The sequence below is a fragment of the Misgurnus anguillicaudatus genome, chromosome 2, assembly GCF_027580225.2.
Source record: "Misgurnus anguillicaudatus chromosome 2, ASM2758022v2, whole genome shotgun sequence".
NCBI classification, from domain to species: domain Eukaryota; kingdom Metazoa; phylum Chordata; class Actinopteri; order Cypriniformes; family Cobitidae; genus Misgurnus; species Misgurnus anguillicaudatus.
The window spans coordinates 16,281,803-16,303,228 of NC_073338.2; the positions used below are offsets into that span (position 1 = coordinate 16,281,803).

At 35.0% G+C, this 21,426-nt stretch overlaps 3 protein-coding genes across 5 annotated transcripts; 2 read left to right on the forward strand and 1 right to left on the reverse strand.

Moving 5' to 3' along the window:
- Window positions 1-922: 922 nt before the first annotated feature.
- Window positions 923-5,101, reverse strand: pex19 (peroxisomal biogenesis factor 19). The gene is made up of 8 exons (XM_055201683.2): window positions 4,977-5,101; window positions 4,440-4,528; window positions 4,183-4,345; window positions 3,986-4,071; window positions 3,658-3,828; window positions 3,400-3,558; window positions 2,346-2,390; window positions 923-2,266 (listed from the first exon to the last, which is right to left on the reverse strand). The coding sequence occupies exons 1-8, from the start codon at window positions 5,026-5,028 to the stop codon at window positions 2,180-2,182; spliced, it is 852 nt and encodes a 283-aa protein (XP_055057658.2). The 5' UTR covers window positions 5,029-5,101; the 3' UTR covers window positions 923-2,179.
- A 369-nt stretch (window positions 5,102-5,470) lies between these two features.
- tspan37 (tetraspanin 37) lies at window positions 5,471-7,608 on the forward strand. The gene is made up of 7 exons (XM_055201685.2): window positions 5,471-5,786; window positions 5,971-6,165; window positions 6,274-6,348; window positions 6,452-6,550; window positions 6,634-6,786; window positions 7,138-7,221; window positions 7,322-7,608. Exons 1-7 carry the CDS (start codon window positions 5,727-5,729, stop codon window positions 7,397-7,399), a joined length of 744 nt encoding a protein of 247 aa, XP_055057660.2. The 5' UTR covers window positions 5,471-5,726; the 3' UTR covers window positions 7,400-7,608.
- Window positions 7,609-8,064: 456 nt separating this feature from the next.
- elavl1a (ELAV like RNA binding protein 1a) lies at window positions 8,065-19,980 on the forward strand. Of its 3 annotated transcripts, XM_055201674.2 has the most exons (7): window positions 8,068-8,222; window positions 9,801-9,860; window positions 14,786-14,963; window positions 15,364-15,467; window positions 15,890-16,043; window positions 16,324-16,549; window positions 17,630-19,980. In XM_055201674.2, the coding sequence occupies exons 2-7, from the start codon at window positions 9,825-9,827 to the stop codon at window positions 17,952-17,954; spliced, it is 1,023 nt and encodes a 340-aa protein (XP_055057649.1). In that variant the 5' UTR covers window positions 8,068-8,222; window positions 9,801-9,824; the 3' UTR covers window positions 17,955-19,980. The 3 variants fall into 3 exon arrangements, with proteins under 3 accessions (XP_055057650.1, XP_055057649.1, XP_055057651.1); XM_055201675.2 differs by lacking the exon at window positions 9,801-9,860 and having other exon boundaries at window positions 8,065-8,222; XM_055201676.2 differs by lacking the exons at window positions 8,068-8,222; window positions 9,801-9,860; window positions 15,364-15,467 and having other exon boundaries at window positions 14,824-14,963.
- Window positions 19,981-21,426: the final 1,446 nt, after the last annotated feature.

Here is a 21,426-nt window from a genome sequence, read left to right on the forward strand (position 1 = left end):
GCTACAATGTGTTAACAAACATTCAAAAAAGTGTTTTGAGTAAAATTAACCAGTCAGTGGCCATGGGCTTTGTTTTTGTGATGTCACATTAACAAGGGAATTAAAAACAGCATATCTAACGAGACAGCTTTCATTGTAGGGTTGTTAAAGGCAGAGTGCACAATTTCTGAAAAACACTTTGGAAAAGGGAGTCGGACCGACTACCAAAACACACTTGTAGCCAATCGACAATAAGGAGCGTGTCTACTAAACAACATTGTTGCCTGCGTTGCGTATGTGTGGGGTGGGTCTATCAAAAGATGGTCCAGATTCCATTTGGGTAGGGGCGTGTTTTTAGCTGTTTCAAATTTCAACATTGGCTTTTAGAGATCATGGACCCTGCCTTTAAGTTCACAAACTACCAACACACACGTATGTCCAAACACCCTGTAAAAGTAGATTTTGCATAATATTTGCCCTTTAATACAGGGCTGTTTTATTTGCAATAAAAAATGCTTTACTTCTTACTTGGTATCAATCAATAAAATAGAAATTATTGTTAAAGTTTTAAAATAAAAAATAAATAAGATTTATACATTATTTTAAAGAGTTTTAAAAGTGTATGTATATGTATGAAAGAGATTTGCACTGCATTTAAGCTGGTAAAGCTAATGTTGACGCTTTCCCTTCTTCCACTTGTTCAGAAAATTTTTCTTGAATGTTTTTCCAGAAATGTTTTTCTTGGGCTGTCTAGAAAGGATCAAGACTATGAAAGTCTATTTGAAAATTGAAATCTGTAATAACTTTTAAAAAGAAAATAGTAAACTGTGGCAGACTTGAGACAAAAAAGTCTCTCTAGTCTTGACTATAAAGATTTAAAAAAATCTAAATTAATTGTGAATGTAAGAAGAGTATGCGCAAAAAAAGAATACAAAACAAAAAATAATTTATAACATTTATTTAAGATTTTTACAATTGTAATTCAGTAAGATCTAAGAGAACACTTAACAGAAGATTGTGGATAAGCTGATTTAAGTGCTTGGGTGTCTGAGCAACCCCTGAGTGTTATAACCATTAAACCGTTCTGTCACACTCACATTATATCTGTCCACCTCACAATCTCTATATTGGCCACATAGCATCACATTGTCATATTGCCATGTCAAGCAGAAGAGTTTCCTCAAAAGAGTCATGTAACCATCTGCTCCTTATAATTAAATAGCTTAATAGTCAAATAGATTTTTCTCTTTGCAGCTTTATATTTCCTCTTCGACATCCTCTCTGTCTTAACCCACTTCTGTGATTGCTGGGATTCAATGGCATGTTCTGCTTTGAATTGTACTACAGGGTAATCATTTGTATTTGAACACAATCTTCTATAAAATAAACCTATTTATCAAAGCATAATGAACTCTACATGGTAATTTAACACGCTAAATGTCCATCGCTCTACCTATCGATATGCAGTAAGGTAAAATAGCTATTAAAAGACATACAGTAAGTAGAGAGAATCATTTTACTTAAACCAAAAACGTTATATTAAGGCATCAAAATTATATTTTGGGATATATTATGGACCTCCATTATCTTAAGTGTCCTCAGCAAGCAATTTGATAATATCGAATGTAGGAAATCAATTTTGGTCACTGACTAACTATTAAATCACCTAACTTTAACAAATGTGCTACAGTGAAAACAGAAGGACACGTGAGCAGCTATATTTAGTTAAAATTAAATAATCAATACTGTGTTTATAGACCTGGGAGCTTTATGTTAGCTGTGTTGAAATTTTAATAAAAAAATACTCTTCATTTACAGTGTAATGATCCACATTTGTGCTCCACTAGTTCGACTCCAATTATTGACAACCCAATCCACTAAGCTACTTGTCAAAGGAGCTTGAATGTAAAAGTATGAGACTTTTACAAAACTCAAAGGACACCTACCAAGCTGTCAGCCCACACGAGATCAACTGTGAGTTACCGTGAGTTAGGTAAATAGATTAGGGATGAAAAATTCGAAGAAACTCTGTGGACAAGAACTACAAAGTAAACGGCATGTAGTGAACGTTCACAGTTTCAGGGCAGACACAAAAACTCCTTTAAAAGGGGAGCATGATAACCTGTGTCCAGGCCCGGTTCTGAAATATAGCTCCAAACTGTATTATTATTAAACATGTATTAATTTGACCTCACTGAGATCACATGATTGAGCACTGCTCTGCCCCTGGGACCCCTGGTACTCCGGGGAGATGCAGAGATTCTGGGTCAAAGTTCAGGCCGGGAGGCTGAAAATACAAGAGGAGAAACATTGAGATAAAATATAGCACAGTAGCAAGTAGAGAAAGAGAAAAGTATGGCACTCACTGCTTCTCCAGCAAGCTCTTTTGGAGGTTGACCCAAGTCTTGCAGCTGGGGGGTAAGACATTTCATTTATTGCATTAACAAATAAAGCTAAGTATCAGTAGGTTCTATTGAGATGTTCAGTCATGATGTGAATTTGCAGGTCAAAATAGGTTCCCTTTACAAAATTCTAAATGGTTTTTATAAAATTAAGGTTTTAAATTCATGAGAAAAATACAGTTTGTGGTACTTGAAGAGACTTTCCCATTTTGTTATAAGAGTCAATGATGTGACGTTAATTATTTTGTGTCCGTATGGATAAATTAAATCTAAAAGGGTTCAAATTTCTAAAAAAATTTGCACATTTCTTGCATACATTCTCTTTTTTTGAGGACCAAGTCTAAAACTTCTGGTTTAATTTAATTTTGAAAGAATATTTGGGGGATAATTGCAAAAATATCAATGTGGTGTTACCGGTCTGTATCAATTAGTGTAACTAGTATTTTTTGAAAATTTAAATATAAATATATTAATAAAAAATGTGGAATAAAATATAATCATCTAGTTTAATGTAAAATTCTTTTTTTTTTGTTTACATAAATCTTTACATAATTTGTCAAACAGAGCTGTTTTCAGCATATGTCAGGTGGACAAATATTACAAAAACTCATTAAAATTACATTTACAAATAACCAAAAAGAAAAAAAATATATATAATATATATATATATATATATATATATATATATATATATATATATTTTTTTTTTTTTCTTTTTTTTTTTTTGATTACACTTACACACCATCAAGGTGGATAAAATATTTTATATTTCTCATTCTTTGGGGCAATTGGCGGTTACACCATTTGACATTTTCAGGTCCATTCAGTCTTAACTTGGTGCAAATTAAATTTTTTATTGCATAAAATTATCACAAATACACTGTGTATTGAAATAAACCTGATGTAGCTTTTAAAACAAGTTTAAATAAATTGAAGTTTCTCATCTTGCCAAACCATTTTTATCACTGACCCATAAACTAAATTTCACTTAAAAGTATGAAAATATATATTTTCTTACCTTCTGCATGAGTTCCAAAATGTTTTCAAAGGTGCTCTCTTTGTCACCTTCTTTCTCAAACTGGCTGCATATCTCTCCCATTATCTTGTACTGTTGCTCATACTGTATGAACTGGTCCGGGGGGATAGACTGTTTGTTGCTCTCCAGCCATTCAGGATACTAAATGTTAGTTGAGTCAAATTAGTACAAATCTCTTTACAAGTAGACATAAACCAACAAACGGTGCTGAGAGTCATGCAGATACTGTACATATCTCACCTTCTCTGTTATTTCTTTAAGAGAAGGATAAAGAACATCTTTGGACAAAAGGTTTTGCATGATAGATTGCATAATAGGGAGAATGTTGCCATCTTCTCCTCCTTCGCCATTTTCATTCAACCCCAGGTTTTCCAGGGTCTTAACTAGGTCATCTCCAGCCAATCCTGCAGACTGAATTTTAAATGTCAATTTAAAAGAGCTGGCTTATGTACACCACATTTCCGTATTCTCAATAAATAAAATACTTTTTTGTAACATAAATCCTGTTACACAATTTCTTTGCACTTTGCATCCTAATAATAAGTACTTTCAAGTTAGGATGGTTTACCTGCAGGTTGTCTGCATTTTTCGCCATACCACTAAGGGTTTCTTTAAGACAGGAGGTGAATTCTTGCTGTGAAGCTACATCTGAGCCTAAATCAAAATTGTATAATCACACTTACTTGTAATAATAGGATAATAAAATATGGAAAATGCAAAAGTTAATTTTCTTTCTTAAAAGTGTCCATTGTCAGGATTACTTACCCACTTTGCCAGCTGCCTCAGACAGCTTCTGAAAATGTTGTAAAAGCTCGGGCTCTTCCTGTGCTAGTTCGCTCATTGCTTTTTCCCACTCCTCCCGTGCTTGATTGGCCATCTCCCCATCAAAAATAGTCTCGAAAAACTTACTGTCCTCCAGCAGAGGTGGCTGAGGATGAAATGCACCAATATTAACCAACAGTCATAAGCGGCACTGGAACAAACTCGTGTATCAAAAACCAAAACAATCCTAAGTGTATTACCTTTTCTTCCGTTGCTCCTGCATTAGGGGCAGCTTGGGCTTCAGGGGCCGCTGGTGGCACATTTGTCTTATCAAAATCATCAAGAGCACCTGCAGAAGAGGAAACACTGAGCTAACACGTCCACCACTTGCATTGGTATAACTGTTTTGACAGTACATTAACACGTGACTGACTCTATCCAATCACATGGCTGGGAAAAAGACAGCACTGTTCGTGTCAGTTAAGTTACTTTTATTTGCGAAATCTGGATGGACACAACATACGCGTTTATATGTAACTAGAGATGAGACAGGATAAATCTGTCTCTACCGTTAGTTCAATGCAGATTTAGTGTTATCCCATAACTACAATAAAACAACAACAACAATCAGTGAGACTAACGTGAGCTTTCATGCTAGTTAGCCGAGCAGTCAATACACGAGCTTATAAACGCGTTACAAACGCTACCTTACTTAAAAGCATCAAAAACTAAACTCGTATTTTTTCTGACTTTTTCTATCATAAATGTTACATATCCGTCACGCTGTCAAACCTTACTGTCCAATAATTCATCCAGCTCTCTGTCTGAAGTATTTGATGCAGACGCCATCTTGCCTCTCAATGACAAGCGAGTGTGTCGCAAGGTAATGACGTCAGACCAAATTTTTTAATAAATAAAACGATTTAAAAAAGAATAAATGATAAGAAATAAAATAACTACACAAACTATAAAATTGGTAATACTAAATAAATAAATGTAAGTAAACGTCAAACGTAATGCCATTTATCAGACATATGACACGACCGAATGTGTGGATTGATATGTGTTATTCACATATTTATTGTGTTGATTTTTATTCATTTCTACAATTTTTATTAACCAATGTCTTTGCGTAACCCACTGTAGCTTATAAATGATTTATTGTTAAAACAATAATAACTTTTAAATTTAAATTTAATTTTTCTTTAAATATTGTTTTTAATCTTCATGGTGTTTTTGTTACAGTGCCCTGTTTCCTCTTTATCATTCATTGAGTCACTTCCGCAGTTTTTCTTTGGATTGGTTGCATTCCATCCATCAAGTGAAGTGCGCAACTTTCGTTTGTGTCAGCTGACTGAAGTTGGACTGGACAGCGCTTGTGTCAGGTGATTGAAGAAGTTGGACGGGACTGTGTTTGTTTCAGCTGATTGAAGTTGGACTGGAAAGCGTTTGTGTCCGCTGAAGTTGGACTGGACAGCGATATATTGCTTTTGCCTCGACACAGATGTGTTTTGTGCGGATAATATTCAGTTGATAAAAGCAGAGCAATGGCTCTACCCAGAAGAATCATTAACATATGCATTAAGGCTGTCTCTCTTCTTTTATTGGTGAGCTTAAACATTACCCATTTTTGGCTTTCATTTGTCAATTCAGGTAAAATAAATAAAAAATCGTATGTATGTCCATCACCGAGACTCATAAATTTGCATAGTGCATAATGCACATTAAGTTTTTCATGAAGTTTGCGCATGTGTTTTGATTCCTGTTTTTCCTTTGTTTTTACTTGTCTAGCTGGCTGGGATTTCTTTAATTATAGGTGGTGCATTTCTGCTGCATAAATACAGATCCCATGGTCTGTTTTTTAGCAATTTTTACATACTCCTCCCTGCATTGTTGGCTGTTATCAGTGGAGTCCTCATCCTCATTAGTGGAAGTTTGGGCTGTGTGTTGTCCAGCAGCGACCCCTCCTGTTGTTTACAGGGATTGGTGAGGAATTTGATGCAGTTTTGACAAAACTGGGAGGAAGTTCGCATTTACTTCATTCTTTTAGGATCATAATTAAGATGGGTGGTCACGCATTTTTCTGTCTTTCAGTTTGTGTATATTCTCATTGTTGTGTTTTGTGCTGTGAGTACTACTGCTGCATTGGCATCTGTTTATACAGACAAGGTAATTCAAATACAAAAAAACATATTTTTAAAATAGTACAATTCTTTTTTATTATTGTTTTACAGTGTTACTTGTAAATGTGTATTTTTTAAATTTTTTGTAGCTTGATGCAGACTTGGCTCCTCTGAAAGATGTGTTTCAAAACTATAGTGGTAACAACCAAGATCCAGATACACGTGCTGTAAATGCTCTACAAAGTGAGGTATTTGCCTGTAAATAATATAGTCCATTTATGTAAATATGTGTGTGGTTGTGTGTTTGGCACATAACACTTTTCTGTTACAGTTGCAGTGTTGTGGTGTTAAGTACTACACAGACTGGTTGGATACCCCGTGGTTTAATCACAGTGGGAAATATGAAGTTCCTGTGAGCTGCTGCAATAAGACCTTTGATACCTGCAATGGGACTTTACACATTCCTGCAGTTCTCTGTAATGAGGCACATACACCAAATTACATTTGCGCTAGTTTAAATAACTCTATATTATAACTTAATTGTTCTTTTACAAGATTTTACTATTATGGATGAACCATTATGTTTAAGGAACGTTTCAGATTACATGCATGTTAAATTTAAGAAATTACTGCCTTTCATTTGCATTCTGCAGCATGCAAAATAATGCACTTATACTTGCAACGAAGATCTATAGGGCATATGTATGGTGTCTGAGATGCTGTTGATAGGGTTTAATTTCTTTAACATTCTTTTGCATTTTGGTATATATTTTTATTACACTGGTTTTAATTTTAGAATAAAATAGCATGTTGCTTGTTTGTTTTATTCTTCTAGGGATGTCAGATTAAATTTGAGAAGCAGTTATCGCTTATGCTGCGTGTCATCATGATAGCATCTTTAGTGGTCATCTTAGTACTGGTGAGCTCTGTGACTTTAGTGACATTTTTATGCTTTCATAATTTACAATGTTTAAATGGATTTTTTATGTTAAAAATGGAAATCTGATTCTCCTCTTCAGGTATTTTCTTGGATGAGTGTGGGATATCTAATGAAACATCAGCCCCCACTGGAATATCAAATCCTGAATCAAGAATAAATGTTTATGATTAAAATGTATGTCTTATGTCTGTCGTTCTGAATGCTTTATTGTTGTTTTTATTATGTATGTATTTGTGTTATTTCACTCATTTTAATGAATCATCAAAAAAGTTTTTCACATTACTTTTTATAAAAATGTATGTTGTATGCATGCATGCACAGGGTGTAACTTTGCACAATAAAACTGACACAAATGTCATACTTATACTAATTGTCTCGTTTTATTAAACAGTGAAATGTTATTATATTTATTCAAACAAAACAAAATAGGCCTCACAGGTAAGTAATGCATAGAAACATAAAGCTTCACTTAATCGCTTAAATAAAATAAAAATACGAAAAACAAACACGCTCTAAAAAGGGACAGTCGATAACTTGTATGCAAAATAAAAATTGTTAATTTAATTTGAATACAATTGAATAGTAAATTATGGGGCAGTTTCCCGGACAGGGTTTAGGTTAATCCAGGACTAAGTCTTATTAGTTATATTAGGACATTTAAGTAGTTTTTTACAAACAAAACCTTTCAAAAAACATTATTGATGTGCATTTTGAGATAAAACAATGGCACTGATATATGTTAAAATAAATGTTTTTAAACTCAGGCAGTTCAAATATACATTTTAGTCTATGACTAGGATAAATCCTGTCCGGAAAACCGCCCCATATATGTACGTGGGCGTGGTGTCTACTTCCGGTTGCTTGCCAGAGTTGAGAGTTGTGTATCACGAGAGCGCTGCGCCAGAAAATAGCCACGTTCTGCAGAAGAACCGCTCACGTGCACTCTGCCGCAGGATCGGATCTGTGCAGCACTAAAGCTGGTAAGCTGCCCTTTACTTCTCAAATTATTTTTATGTTTTATAAGCACTCTAAATGTCCGCTCTTTAGTGGAGGCCTGGTTGTATTTAGTTTAGGCCGCTCATCGCAGCCCGCTCGAGTTTGAACTCAGGAGTTGCCTGGGATTTACAGAGCGAGTCATCGCGAAAATAAGGGAACGGTGTTGGGGGGCGAGGCCTCGTGCTGTAGGTGACTTTCATGGTAGACCCGAATACTTGTTTTTTTGCATGCATGCTGTGTCATGACACGAAGTTGTTGATCTGTAGCTAAGCTACGATACAGTAACGATGGCGAGTAATGCAGCCAGTCATGACCGGAAGAGTTAAAACGCACTAGTGCCGCGAGGTTGTTGTACATTTCACGCCCACAACAGCATACGAGTTATAACGGATCAAAAGTCATAACAGAGTAATCTAGATTTATGATAGTCATATTTCCTGTTTGACTGGTTTCCTAGAAAACGTTTTTATAACCCCTTCAACATGAATCATGTAGTTTCTATTTACCATAGTAAACAGCAGTAAAAGTCCTAGATGCTGTAAAGATTCTTTTGAACCTTACTATAGTAAGTCCAGTAGCCTATTTACTACAGTTTATCAATTCACTATAGTTAAAACTTTACAGTGTAATAATTACTATAATGTACTGCAGTGTACTACAACTTGCTACAGTTTACCCTGCTGAAAAAAACAGCATGGGAATTATGCTGGTTTAGCTGGTGGTGGTACACAACATATGCTGGTATGACCAGCATGGGATGCTGGTGCTAATGCTGATTTAGCTGGTGTTCACTAGCAAACCAGCACCAAAACAACATATGCTGGTATGCTGTTTTTTTCAGCAGGGTACTGTAATAAATATAGTGAAGTATACTACAGTATTTTTAATGTGGGCGACTGGGCTTAGATGTTGCATATAGGCCTGTATTAATTTCAAACACAAATGAAGATATTTTTAAAATTTTTATTAAGCAAACAGATCTGGGGCACCATTCACTTCCATACTATTATTTATGTTTTCCTACTATATTAATCAATGATTCAATGAAAAGCGATGGAGAATACAAATATTGAATAAAAAAAATCAACATAACTTAAATAAATGTGCTTACCCTGCAGTGTAGTAAAGCTTGTCTTCTTATCTTCACTTAACCTTTGTAAACTAGACACAACAAAACAACAAAAATGTTTGTCAACTAGTTATAAAAAATTAAAAGGTTGTTAAAATGTAAAAAAAAAAAAACGTTTTGAATCCAATGCTAAGGGCATGCATTTTTTACACATTAAATCTGTAAAGGACCTATTTAAAAAAAAATGTGTAGTTTTGCGAAGGCAGAACAGACTCAAAGTGAGGTGCTAAAAATACACGCTGAAACAGCACCAGACCCAATAGCCAATGGTTGTTAATGCTTTTTCCACAGGTTGTATCAAAAGGCGGCTTATCTTTTAGATTTTTTGATGTATTTATTTTACTCCAAACCCAAAACCCGCCTTTGCCTTTCCCCATCATCCCTTTTTGTCAGCGTGTATTTTTATTACCTTATTTTGTTTTGGTATCTTTAGAGTCGGGATCATTGACAGCTCTTCATGGCAGTCAGAAGGGGACACATTAGATACGTAAAAGTGAGTAGACTTTGTGTCCAGCAGGGACTGAATGTGGACATCAAGCCATTTGTGTTGTTATATTGAAATCGTAAGTTGAAGATGTTAGTGTTCAGTGTTTTAACATGAACATAGGTAGGTATGTAAGAGAATAATACTTAGTTTAATGATGACAATATAAAGTAGACTTTTAAAAGAATAGTTCACCCAAATATGTTTACTCACCTTTGTTATCCCCAGGGGTGTGAAGATACAAATTACAAATACTCTCGTTACTGTAACAAACTACTTTTTCTGAGGAATTACATACTTTATTAAGAAGTTAAAAAATACTATATATTTTAAGTGTGCTGTGCTACTTTTTCCTCAGCTTGTCGTTTCTAAAGCATTACACTTTTTTTCATTGCAGTCGTTTAGGGAAGAATAATATTCATTCACTTCAAAAATTACCCATGGCAAAATGTGTGCACCTTACTGCAGCCCTGCGCAGACCAATCAGACATAGGGCTGGGTATCGATTCAGATGTTCCAGATCGATTTGATTTTGATTTACAAGCTATCAAATCGATTCAATTCAATGCCGATTCTCTGAACGTTTTTTAGATAAATATAGATTTAATACAAATACTATATTTATAAAAAAGGACAGTAAACAGAAGTTAACAAGTGGGTAATTAAAACAGCCACAATGCGATCGTCGTCGACTTGCTTGGGAAATCTAAAATGCTTTCATACCTCTGACTTTTTACGTGAAGGTGGCATCAATGTTGACGAAGCACATGAAACCACCATTTTGAGCACTGAATGAATGAATGACAGGCTCGCCTCTCGCTCCTTGATAACATCGCGCAAGGCAAAAAGGAGGGTGACATCTAGTGGAGAAGACTATTAATTAGATTAACGTTAATCTTACGTTCAATGTTTGTGGGAAAATATGGGGAAAAAAATCGATTCGTGGCCTTTGAGAATCGATTTTGAATCGACCACACAAAAAAGAGTAATCGAAAAATCTTTTTTTTCCCCAGCCCTAATCAGACATGACATTAAGCTCAATGCTACGGCTTACTTTCTGTGCAGTTCAGCATAAAGTCATACAAAAGTTTTGCTTCCAGAACAGATCCAGGACAACCATGTCCGCACACCCGCACCTAAAAGTAGTTTTCGCGATGAAGAACAATACAGTATGCGATTAAGTCGTGTCAGCTTTGCTCGCCTAAATCGGAAATATGCACAACCGGCGCAACGTCATAGAATGTCTCTGAACAGGTTCACGCCCACTTTTGGGGGAAATCAGACTAGACCTTCCATTGGCTTCCATTCAAAATAGCAGTACAAAGCAACCTTCGTACACAGCCAGCAGGCGTAAATAACTTATGAAATCACTCAGATTAAACATATTGAGTAATTATCTGTCCACCCTGCCTGCCGTGGAGCGTGAGGGATACATTGACATATTTGATTTGGTCAGTGTGGAAGCATGTCTCTTTCATTCTCCCAGCGTCGGATTTGTGTAACAACGCTCCCTATTGGCCAGAGGTGTCTTACCCGGACATTTACTCGTACCTCATCGAGTCAACAGGGAAGCAAGTGAATGATTTTATTTCGTATTTGAAAGTTACTTCGTATTTATTTATTATGTCTTTATATTTAGAGTAATGAGTGCACTTTTCCGTCCAGCCCTACAACTAACTGGCTAAACGATATTTCCAGCAATCACTGGATGGCGTTGTTACACAAATTTGACGCTGTGAGAATGAAAGGGACATGTTTTTATATTGACCAAATTAAATGTGTTAATGTATCTTTCAGGCTCTATGGCAGGCAGGGTGGACAGATAAATACTCGACATGTTTAATCTGTGATTTCATAAGTTATTTACGCCTGCCGACTGTGTTAAAACGTTGCTTTGTTCCGCTGTTTTGAATGGAAGCCAATGGAAGGTCTGCTTTTTTATCCCCCAAAAAGGGGCGGTGACGAAATTTACAGTCAAGTTCCCGGATGTGTTAATTCTACATTAAATTTTATGAATATATCTGGGTGAGTTGTTTAGGATATTTGTATGTTTTTATTATGCATGTATGCATAAGGTGCCATGTTGGCTAACACTATCATTATTGGCCTGCTGTTTATGACTCTACATGTGCTTTAGTTTACAGTACAGAAAATGTAACATGTTTTCTCAGTGTGATTTAAAATGGTAGTCCCCAGTAGTAGTATAATACTGTATTCTGTAGTATAAACAATAGTGCATATTAGTTGATTGGGATGTCCCGATCCGATAAGCTGGATCGGTATTGGGGCCGATCCAGGCTTTTTTGGCTGGATCGGACATCGGATCGTGGACGGACAACATGTCCGATCCAATTCAGATATGTGCGTTAGCTGTGGTTGTTACTGACAAGCTATTAAAAGGACAACGTATTATAAAAGCAGCATAAACGTTTTATGCACTATATTCAAAGTCTTTTAATACACTCAATAGCTTCATGTGAAGGAACAGACGCACATTTAAAGATATTTTAGTTCACAGAAACACTGTAATTTACTCGCAAACTGAGTTAATCCACTGGTTAAGCGGACGGATGAAACGCGTCATTCACACACGCACAATTCTGGTATCGGATCGGAAATGAAAAAGTGGGATCGGGACATCCCTATTAGTTGATAAACTATAGCAAATACTGTAGCATTCTTTAATATAGTAAGGTTCAAAAACACTTTTACCACCGTTTACTATAGTAAATACTAAAGCATGCTACAGTATATTTTCATGTGGGCATGTTTTGCAAATAACTTATTATAAAAAATAGTTTTATTACGGCTATTTATGGTCATATAATCATGATGGTATGAAACATTTATTGATTGCATGTCTTTATAAAAAACTATATATAACACTCCATATAACAACATAACACTGATATAAGCTATATTTTAAAGTGCAGCGTGCTGTCTTACAGTTGTAATAACATTCATAGTCATATAACATTCACAATACTCACTACACATGATTATTTCAAAGAGCTACTTTTTTACCCATACTTTGAGTAGATTTTAGGACAGGTACTTTTTACTCAACTTACACTACATTATATAGGAAGTAACAGTACTTGAGTATGGTTTTTCAGTACTCTTTTCACCTCTGGTGGTCATCCCAGATGTATATGACTTCCTTTGTTCAGCTGAATACAAATAATTTTGTATTTAAAATGATATCTTATATGGCAAAGCTTCTAAAAGCACATACATCATCATTAAATTAATCCAATTGACTCCAGTGGGTTAATGAATGTTTTTTGAAGTAAAACGATACATTTGTGAGAGAAAACGTTTAGTATTTTGAGCTTATATAGCGATCAATACGTCACATTTCACGGAAACATGCGCATCCATTCAAATTCAAATGTGGCAGCACATTACCAACTTTGAATCTCATTGGTCCTCAAGTGTTTCATCACAAGACATGCGAGAACGAGAAGATTCAAAACTATATAGAAAGTAAGCCATATGATTTATTCAGCCTCATGCCATACCAGATGTATAAGATACTTTGATTGAACTGATAGACATGATATTGTTAGAAAATTCAACTCAACCAGCAAATACTAAAAAATAGTTGGCACCAGTTTTAACCCGAATTGTCTGCAAGCGATTTCAAAGCACTCTATCAAAACGTCTAATGTTGGGTTGTAGGAGTGTCTGTAATAATGCCTGCCTGTTTGTTTCAGCCCTGAAGATTGACTAGCTACTCGTATGTGAAATACACAATAAGACCTCTCTTCTAACATGAATAGGGCACACTGTCTACTATCACAATGATCATGGTGTTCATTCCCTTGTACCTTCATCTGTTATGCCTTAAAGGAAGTGTTTTGCCTTTTAGTGCAGTTAGTCATCCAAGCCAAAGATTTTTTTTTAGTTACAGTAGCAGATATTTTCTGCTTTTTTATGATCAAGTGCAGTTTCACCCTACTTCCATTAGAGGCAGTGTTGTTCACAATATATAAAGCAGCAGTATTATACTTAATCCAGATTGAAATGGTTAAATGTTCTTTTTATTTGATTATGTTTGTTGCAGTTTTGCTTTTTCTGTGTGAGTTTGGTAAATATTTTAAATATAATAATATTTGTGATTCTGTCTGTGAAATCCTGGCTAAAGTCTCATAATCTAATGATGAGATTAGGAGCATCAAAGTTTGATTTCAATCTTTGACATGATCTTACTCAGTCAGTATTAAAGATATCAAGGTTATATTTCCACAGAAAGGTTTTAGCATTATGCAGGATGATTTTATGAAGAAAATTGGGATGGGCATTTTTCAGTAATATTATATTCAAATATTCAAGCTCTTAAAAAATAATAATAATTTATATAAATTGTGTTTATTAAGACCCTAAACTTAAATAAAATTAAATCCTAATTTCTAATTTTAAAGAAATTCGTCTTTTTACTTAATTTTGCTCAAAAATGCTCAAGATGTGTTTAGTGCCAAGAGAGGTCACACGAAATACCAACGATGCCTAAACAACGATGCTATATATATATAAACGTATGCTACATAACAGAACGTGTAGTCGGCATTTAAAAAGAAATCCCAGTTCAAATAGCATTTTATCTTTTCTAATAATTATTGCAGATTGAATATTTGACTAGCCGTGCATTAAATTGCAAAAGAAAAGACTTTGGTTAGGTTTTCACATTTGGGTCACATTTAATAATTAATAAATATGGTGGTTAGTCAGTGGTCGGTACGTAAAATCTAACAGAATGTTACTAGTCAAAGTAGAGTTTTACAGCGTAAATTATATTTTATTGTTCTAGTTTGTCCAAAGTCTAGTAGACATTTAAGAATTATGGATGGTGTGTTACTTTATTTAATGTGAGATATTTTCATTGATATAATGTCAGATACACTTAACAATTTTTTATTCTTTGTATTTTTAAGGAGGTCTATGAGATGTCGAACGGTTATGAAGATCACATGGGCGACGAGGCGAAAGATTGCAAAACGAATCTTATTGTGAATTATTTGCCTCAGAATATGAGTCAGGATGAGATGCGGAGTCTCTTCAGCAGCATCGGGGAGGTGGAGTCTGTCAAACTCATCCGTGACAAAGTAGCAGGCAAGTTTTTATCACCACACGCCACAGTGCTTTCAGATCAGACACGATAAAAAAAATACTTTCGTGTTTTTCTTTATTTACGCAGGCGTTTTGTGAAGTTATAGCCGTAATGTAAATCTATAGAAATATAGGTTAGAGACACAGTAAAAGGATACGCCTTTTACACACAATTTGAACGGGGAGTTTCCATGTTTAAAAAAAAACGTTTTTAGTTTTCATTTCAGTCTTGAGAAAAAAACACTTTTTATTTTTTACACTTATTCGCACACATGCGCAGTCGACGTGGATTTATTTGATTTATGTTATATATTAGGATGTTTTTTTCCTTTTGTACTTGGACCATTTCAGCTTTTGTTTTTTGTTTTGTTTTGTTTTATTGTTTTCCTTTTGTTTTCTCTAGGCCACAGTTTAGGGTACGGATTTGTTAACTATCTTAACCCTAGTGATGCAGAAAGAGCAATCAGTACTCTCAATGGACTGAGACTACAGTCTAAAACTATCAAGGTAATGTGACAAATGGTGCTCCTGTGTACACTTCAATTGTGTCATTGCTTTAGGCCAAGGTTGCGCGATCAACGCGGGAAAAACTATGTAAAGTTGCGTAGAATTGTCCTCGGATATCTGGTTGTGGCCTTACGATCTGATTTTTTTTATTTAATTCATTTTTTAGCTAAAATGTCGTCCTAAAACTGTATCAGTTCTGTTTATTTTGTTTGGGGGTTCTTTTTCAAAAATTTGCCTAGTTATATTGATATACTTATTCTTATCATAAGAAAAGAATCTGTGAAAGATCCATTTTTCAACAAAACTTTTTTTCTTGTATAGTTGAAAAATGTTACAACTTTAAACTTAAAGTATTGAATTTATCTCCTCGTGAAATGTTTCTACACAATTAACGTTTCTCGTAATCTTTGTTTTTCTGACAGGTGTCGTTTGCCCGGCCGAGCTCTGACACTATAAAGGACGCCAACCTCTACATCAGCGGACTGCCCAAAGCAATGACGCAGAAAGACGTAGAAGACATGTTTGGACGATACGGCCAAATAATCAACTCCCGTGTTCTTGTCGATCAGGCGACAGGTTGGTACATTTATTTTATTTATTCATTTAGCTGACGCTTTTATCCAAAGCGACTTACAATTGCTATATATGTCAAAAGTCGCACGCCTCTGGAGCAACTAGGGGTTAAGTGTCTTGCACAGGGACAATGGTGTGTCACAGTGGATTCGAACCGGGTCTCTCACACTAAAGGCGTGTGTCTTATACTCTGCGCCATCACCACCCCAACTCCAGATTTAAAGTTGCGTGTGATTTGCCCGTTACGCAAGCACGCATTCAAATGATTTATGTTGCACTGCAGGGCTTTCTCGTGGTGTGGCTTTCATTCGCTTTGACAAGAGAGCGGAGGCTGACGACGCCATTAAGGACTTGAACGGACAGAAGCCGCCAGGTGCTACAGAGCCCATCACTGTAAAATTCGCCGCCAACCCCAACCAACCTAAAAACACTCAAGTTATTTCCCAAATTTACCACATGCAGTCCCGGCGCTTCAGTGGGCCGGTCCATCACCAGGCTCAAAGATTCAGGTATGTATTGATGTACTTATCCTACAGTAGCTCTCACTTTCACATACACATGTGGGTGATTCTCACGAAAACTTGGTTTTAAAAATCTCAAGCATGAAAATGTAAAAATTGCTTAAATTTACTTTTTTCCCCACCAGACATTGAAAAACAAAGTCTGGAGTAAATGGGACCATTAATTTAAAAACTTATCATTTAACACTTTTTGTAACATAATTTAAAAAATTAGTACTAAAAAATCTCATTACCGCAACAGTCAGAAAACATCAACACTTACATATTTTCAAAATGACATGACAAACCTGAAAGAACATAATTTGGAGATTCTGCACATGCATTTAAAATCAAAGTATTATGCTTCTATTAATTAAATGAACATTTAATAAGCATCTGTTGCGGTAATGATAATCAAAATGTCATGTAAGCATTCTGACAAGACAATATTTCAAATTAACTGTAAAAAAATGATCTTACCTGGTAGCCATCTTGAAGTAACTGGTCCATGTGCTTGGTCACTCAAAATCAAACTTTATTAAAATTCTGTATGTGTGATTGAACTGTTCTCAAAAAGTGTTGCGGAGGATGAGAACATCAGGCATGCACACATCATTTTCCTAATTTTTCTTCATTATTATTATACATGAATATTCGGTAAATATTTTTTCTGTCATCTAAAGTTGTCTAGCTAAACATCCATTTATTTTTTTTCTTAATATTTTTGTGTTCATTTGATTAAATCACAACATAACGCATGTTCAAACACAGCCGGACACATTGCAGTAATAAGAATTTCAGCAGAAAATGAGATAAAATTTACAATTATAAATTCTTATGTTGAAATCACACATTTTGCAAGGTAGAACACAGTATTGTGTTAATTCTGATGCTTTTTAATGTTACTATATTACACGTTTTAAAGCTAAAATCATTAGTGCCGTGGTGTTTCAATGGTTTTGTGAGAATCACCCATGTATGAATTTTGCCAAATCGAATCCAAAGTGAATTCAAGGTATATATTTGATAAGTATGTGTAAATTAGGTAATGTGTAAGGATTCATCATTGGTGTTTTTTCTCATCTCCAGGTTCTCGCCCATGAGTGTGGACCACATGAGCGGCATGTCCGGTGCTAACATGTCTGGAAGCTCATCGTCTGGCTGGTGTATTTTTGTCTACAACCTGGGCCAGGATGCAGACGAGGGCATCCTGTGGCAGATGTTCGGCCCGTTCGGAGCCGTCACGAATGTTAAAGTGATTCGCGACTTCAACACCAACAAGTGCAAAGGATTCGGGTTTGTTACCATGACAAACTATGAAGAGGCAGCCATGGCTATCGCCAGCCTGAATGGCTATCGCCTCGGGGACAAAATTTTACAAGTGTCGTTCAAAACGAGCAAGTCACACAAATAGAAAGCTGGCTTGCAGGACGAATGAAGGAGCGAGATGTTTCCTGCAATGCCAGAAAAGGTGGCATAGATTTGAAAAACTATTGTTTTTAGTTAAATCAAGTCTTTGCAAATGTTCACATTTCTCAGTCTCGATTTGTTTTTTCGTTTTAGATTCAAGCTGTTGGATGCTTAAATTGTTTTTAGGCGTTCTGGTTATCCCAAAATTTGACCAATTTTGCATTGTTAGCTTGCTATGTGCCATATACGTGGTCAAACACTTCATTCATCAGGTGCTGGCTTTAAGACTCTGATTTTTCTTCATTCTGTGTCATAGCTCTTCAGTGTTTACGATGCCTTAATTTTACCCTTCTTTATTCTGATAATGTAGCACTTTTTGGTTTCAGATTTGAAAATCTGAGTTTTAAATCCAGCATTCTGAGTGCTCAATAGAAAATGACGGGAAATAAGCATGCGTGTGAAATTTAAATGGACTGTTTTCGGTGAAGGGAAAAGTCTCAGACCTGTAGGTGTTTTGAAAGGGACCCGCTGAAAAGAATGATTACTAAGAAGGACCAAAGACTCAAATGAAAGGTTTAGTTTCCTCATCCGAGGTGCAGCAGGTGCACACCCCTAAGCATATTCCAAATATATCTGGATTTACATAGTAGGTACTGAGTATTTATGTAAAAATGTTATCACAATTGAGCATCAGCATCTCATGTTTAAAGCTTGTTTTTTTTTTCTTCTCTCTAGGCGAAAACATAAAGTTTTGTTTGATTATTTGAAAGTAGATATCAAGTACTAATCCGCCTGCTTTTAAAGACTTGTGACTTTATTTTGTGTTTGTTTGTTTGTTTGTTTGTTTGCTCTGGTGTTTTCTTTTGAAAGCTCTCGTTTCGATTGTTTCATGACATTTACAATCATTAAATTTTATTTTGTTTTGCCGAACGTTTTGTTTTGTTTCCTTTTTTCTTCATTTATCTTTTAGTTTTTTACTTTAGCTAATGTAGGCTCAAGACCATTTCAATATTTACAGATGCATTCATGTCACTTAGACCAGTTTTTATCAGCTTATCCTTATAGGAGGAATGCTAAATTATCACATTTCAAGATTTACAATTTGAGCGTCTTAGAAACCAAAATTTTGGACCAAATTGAGACAATATGAATAATGGATTATCAGTGCATCATTTAATGGTATACACACACTTTTTTTTTAACTCCAGTTGTTTGAATGATGATAACTGATGGGTCCACACGATCACAACATGTGCGAAACCCATATACTCTTTTCTTGACCTTTTCTTAAGGTCTTCCAAAAAGCAGCACATATAAGCCCAAATAGTTAAGTTTCCAATGACTCGTAACTCGTTTCTGATGTTTTTTGGCCTTATGCTTCCTCTGCAGGACTTAAGGTTGGTATATGTATGTATGTGTGTGTGTGTGTGCACTATATTATCGGTTACTGCCATTAATCTTAATTGTCTGTACAGTTGTACACACTAGTGTTTGTAATAAGATACAGTTTACTTTCATTGGATGAACCAACATCACCTGGTACGTTATGGTTTATGTGAACTTTTTAAACTAAGGCTTTGGGTCTCGTACCACTTTTGGTTCTACGTTGGTATGAAACACGTTTTAACTTTGGCATTCTCATTTATTTGGAAGTTTCGGTGTAATATGTGCAATATGGCAAAGTTATTAGTAATAAGCTATGTTATTAGCAGCCTGCCCGTCTTTGTCATGCAATGTTTTTAAGATTCATTTGGCTGATGTTTAGGAGTGAACCGAGATGCCAGTTGTAATAATATCAAGCAGGACTTAGCCGGTGGTTGCTTATTTTTTACGCCTTAATTTATGTACGAAATCTTGGAGGGGATCGAATGGGAGAATTATTTAAGCTAATGTATACGGTTTTATGTGTTGACGTGTTTCTTAATTTTGTTTGTGTTTTTTAACTTATTTTCATTCTACAGTAAAGACATCTGTTATGAGATCCTGTCTAACATGTAGTTATGAAATAAAAAATAAGGCATCTTTGCTAATCTGGATTGTGTCTTGGTTTGGTGTACTATTAGAAAGATTAAACCCTTAACACAATATATTCAGCTTTTTATCTATAATAAAATAGGCTAAAAGGTATAAATAAGAACGTCCTCAGATATTTTTCTTTATTTTCTCATAAAGTATGAATAATGACAAGGTAAAATCATTTTTCAGGTTTTATTAAGAAAATAAACAATTTATAATGGTAGAATGACATATTTTTTTCCAAACATGGGCATATGATTGAACTAAACAGAGGGATTGTGTGTACTGAAGAGATTTTTATAGTAATGCTATAACATACACAAGGCAACTGGTGATTTACCATCCACCGTTTGGGCCCTGGCTATGTAATACTGAACCTAGTTGGGTGATTTTAGACTTATGAGGACATGAAACATTGATAAAAAAGTAAATGCTATCAAAATAAGAAGCATGCAGTTACAAACATCTCTTCATGTACTATTTTGCACATGATTTCCACTGACATCACAAACCAATTTTGTTGTTTTTTCCACATTTAAGGGGAAAATTTTCATTACCGCAACATGTCCATGACTGGATTTGGGTTCATTGACATGGAAATATTTATAATTAAAAAATCTAAAAAAATAAGAAGCTTCAGTGCATGTTATACTATAAACATTTACAGTAAAAAAAATTGGTATTTGGTAATCATTGGTCAATGTAGAGACAATAATAATGAGTATAAATGTGTCCAAGTTTTCTCATCTTCCGCAACAATTTTCAATCATTGTTTAAGCCCTCAATAAACGAACATTTTCAAAAAAAATTGACTGTGACACTCAAGATGGCCACCAGGTAAGCAGTTCTTGTTTTTTCTCTCTAGATAAAAGTTTAAATTTTGTTTGTCATCGACCTAGACAACTTTTTAGTTCTCATTACGGAGACATGAGTTTGTAAATGCATATATTTAATGTAATATCCTGTTGTGGTAATGATAATTTTTGATAATGATAATCTAAAAATGTAAATAATTCTATAAGAAATATTTTTTAAATCCTCTAAAAATAATGGTTATATTTCAGACCTTAATCTTACATGTGCAAAAAAATTGGCTTCAAGGGCTTTTTAAAAATTCTGATGCTGGACACCTTCTAAATCTGGATTTCGTCAGAATCACCCAGTTATGCTTTCCTATTGGGATATTATGGTTTGTCATCATTTTTCAATCAGTTTAACTGCCATACATCATTGTTGTGTTTCAAGGCAATTCTAGGACACACATAGTAGTTAAAGATGCAATATGCAGGATTTCTCAAAAAAGTAAGTCGGCTACTCATACAATCATAATCTCTTACTAATTATCTACTATAAGTATATGCTCGTGTTTGTGTCTACAGAAACACTGTTCACTGCTTGTACATTGCTTGGGACGTTTATGGGCAGCAACGTAAAGCACTTATGAAAATAACCAGAGAACA

Coding starts and splice junctions, on each gene's coding strand:
- tspan37 (XM_055201685.2), top strand. CDS start 5,727: ATGGCTCTACCCAGAAGAATCATTAACATATGCATTAAGGCTGTCTCT. Junction 5,787..5,970: donor CTGTCTCTCTTCTTTTATTG/GTGAGCTTAAAC, acceptor TTACTTGTCTAG/CTGGCTGGGATTTCTTTAAT. Junction 7,222..7,321: donor TAGTGGTCATCTTAGTACTG/GTGAGCTCTGTG, acceptor TCTCCTCTTCAG/GTATTTTCTTGGATGAGTGT.
- elavl1a (XM_055201674.2), top strand. CDS start 9,825: ATGGCAGTCAGAAGGGGACACATTAGATACGTAAAA. Junction 9,861..14,785: donor GACACATTAGATACGTAAAA/GTGAGTAGACTT, acceptor TGTATTTTTAAG/GAGGTCTATGAGATGTCGAA. Junction 16,044..16,323: donor TCTTGTCGATCAGGCGACAG/GTTGGTACATTT, acceptor GTTGCACTGCAG/GGCTTTCTCGTGGTGTGGCT.
- pex19 (XM_055201683.2), bottom strand. CDS start 5,028: ATGGCGTCTGCATCAAATACTTCAGACAGAGAGCTGGATGAATTATTG. Junction 4,346..4,439: donor CAGGAGCAACGGAAGAAAAG/GTAATACACTTA, acceptor TTTCATCCTCAG/CCACCTCTGCTGGAGGACAG. Junction 2,391..3,399: donor TTTTGGAACTCATGCAGAAG/GTAAGAAAATAT, acceptor CTTACCCCCCAG/CTGCAAGACTTGGGTCAACC.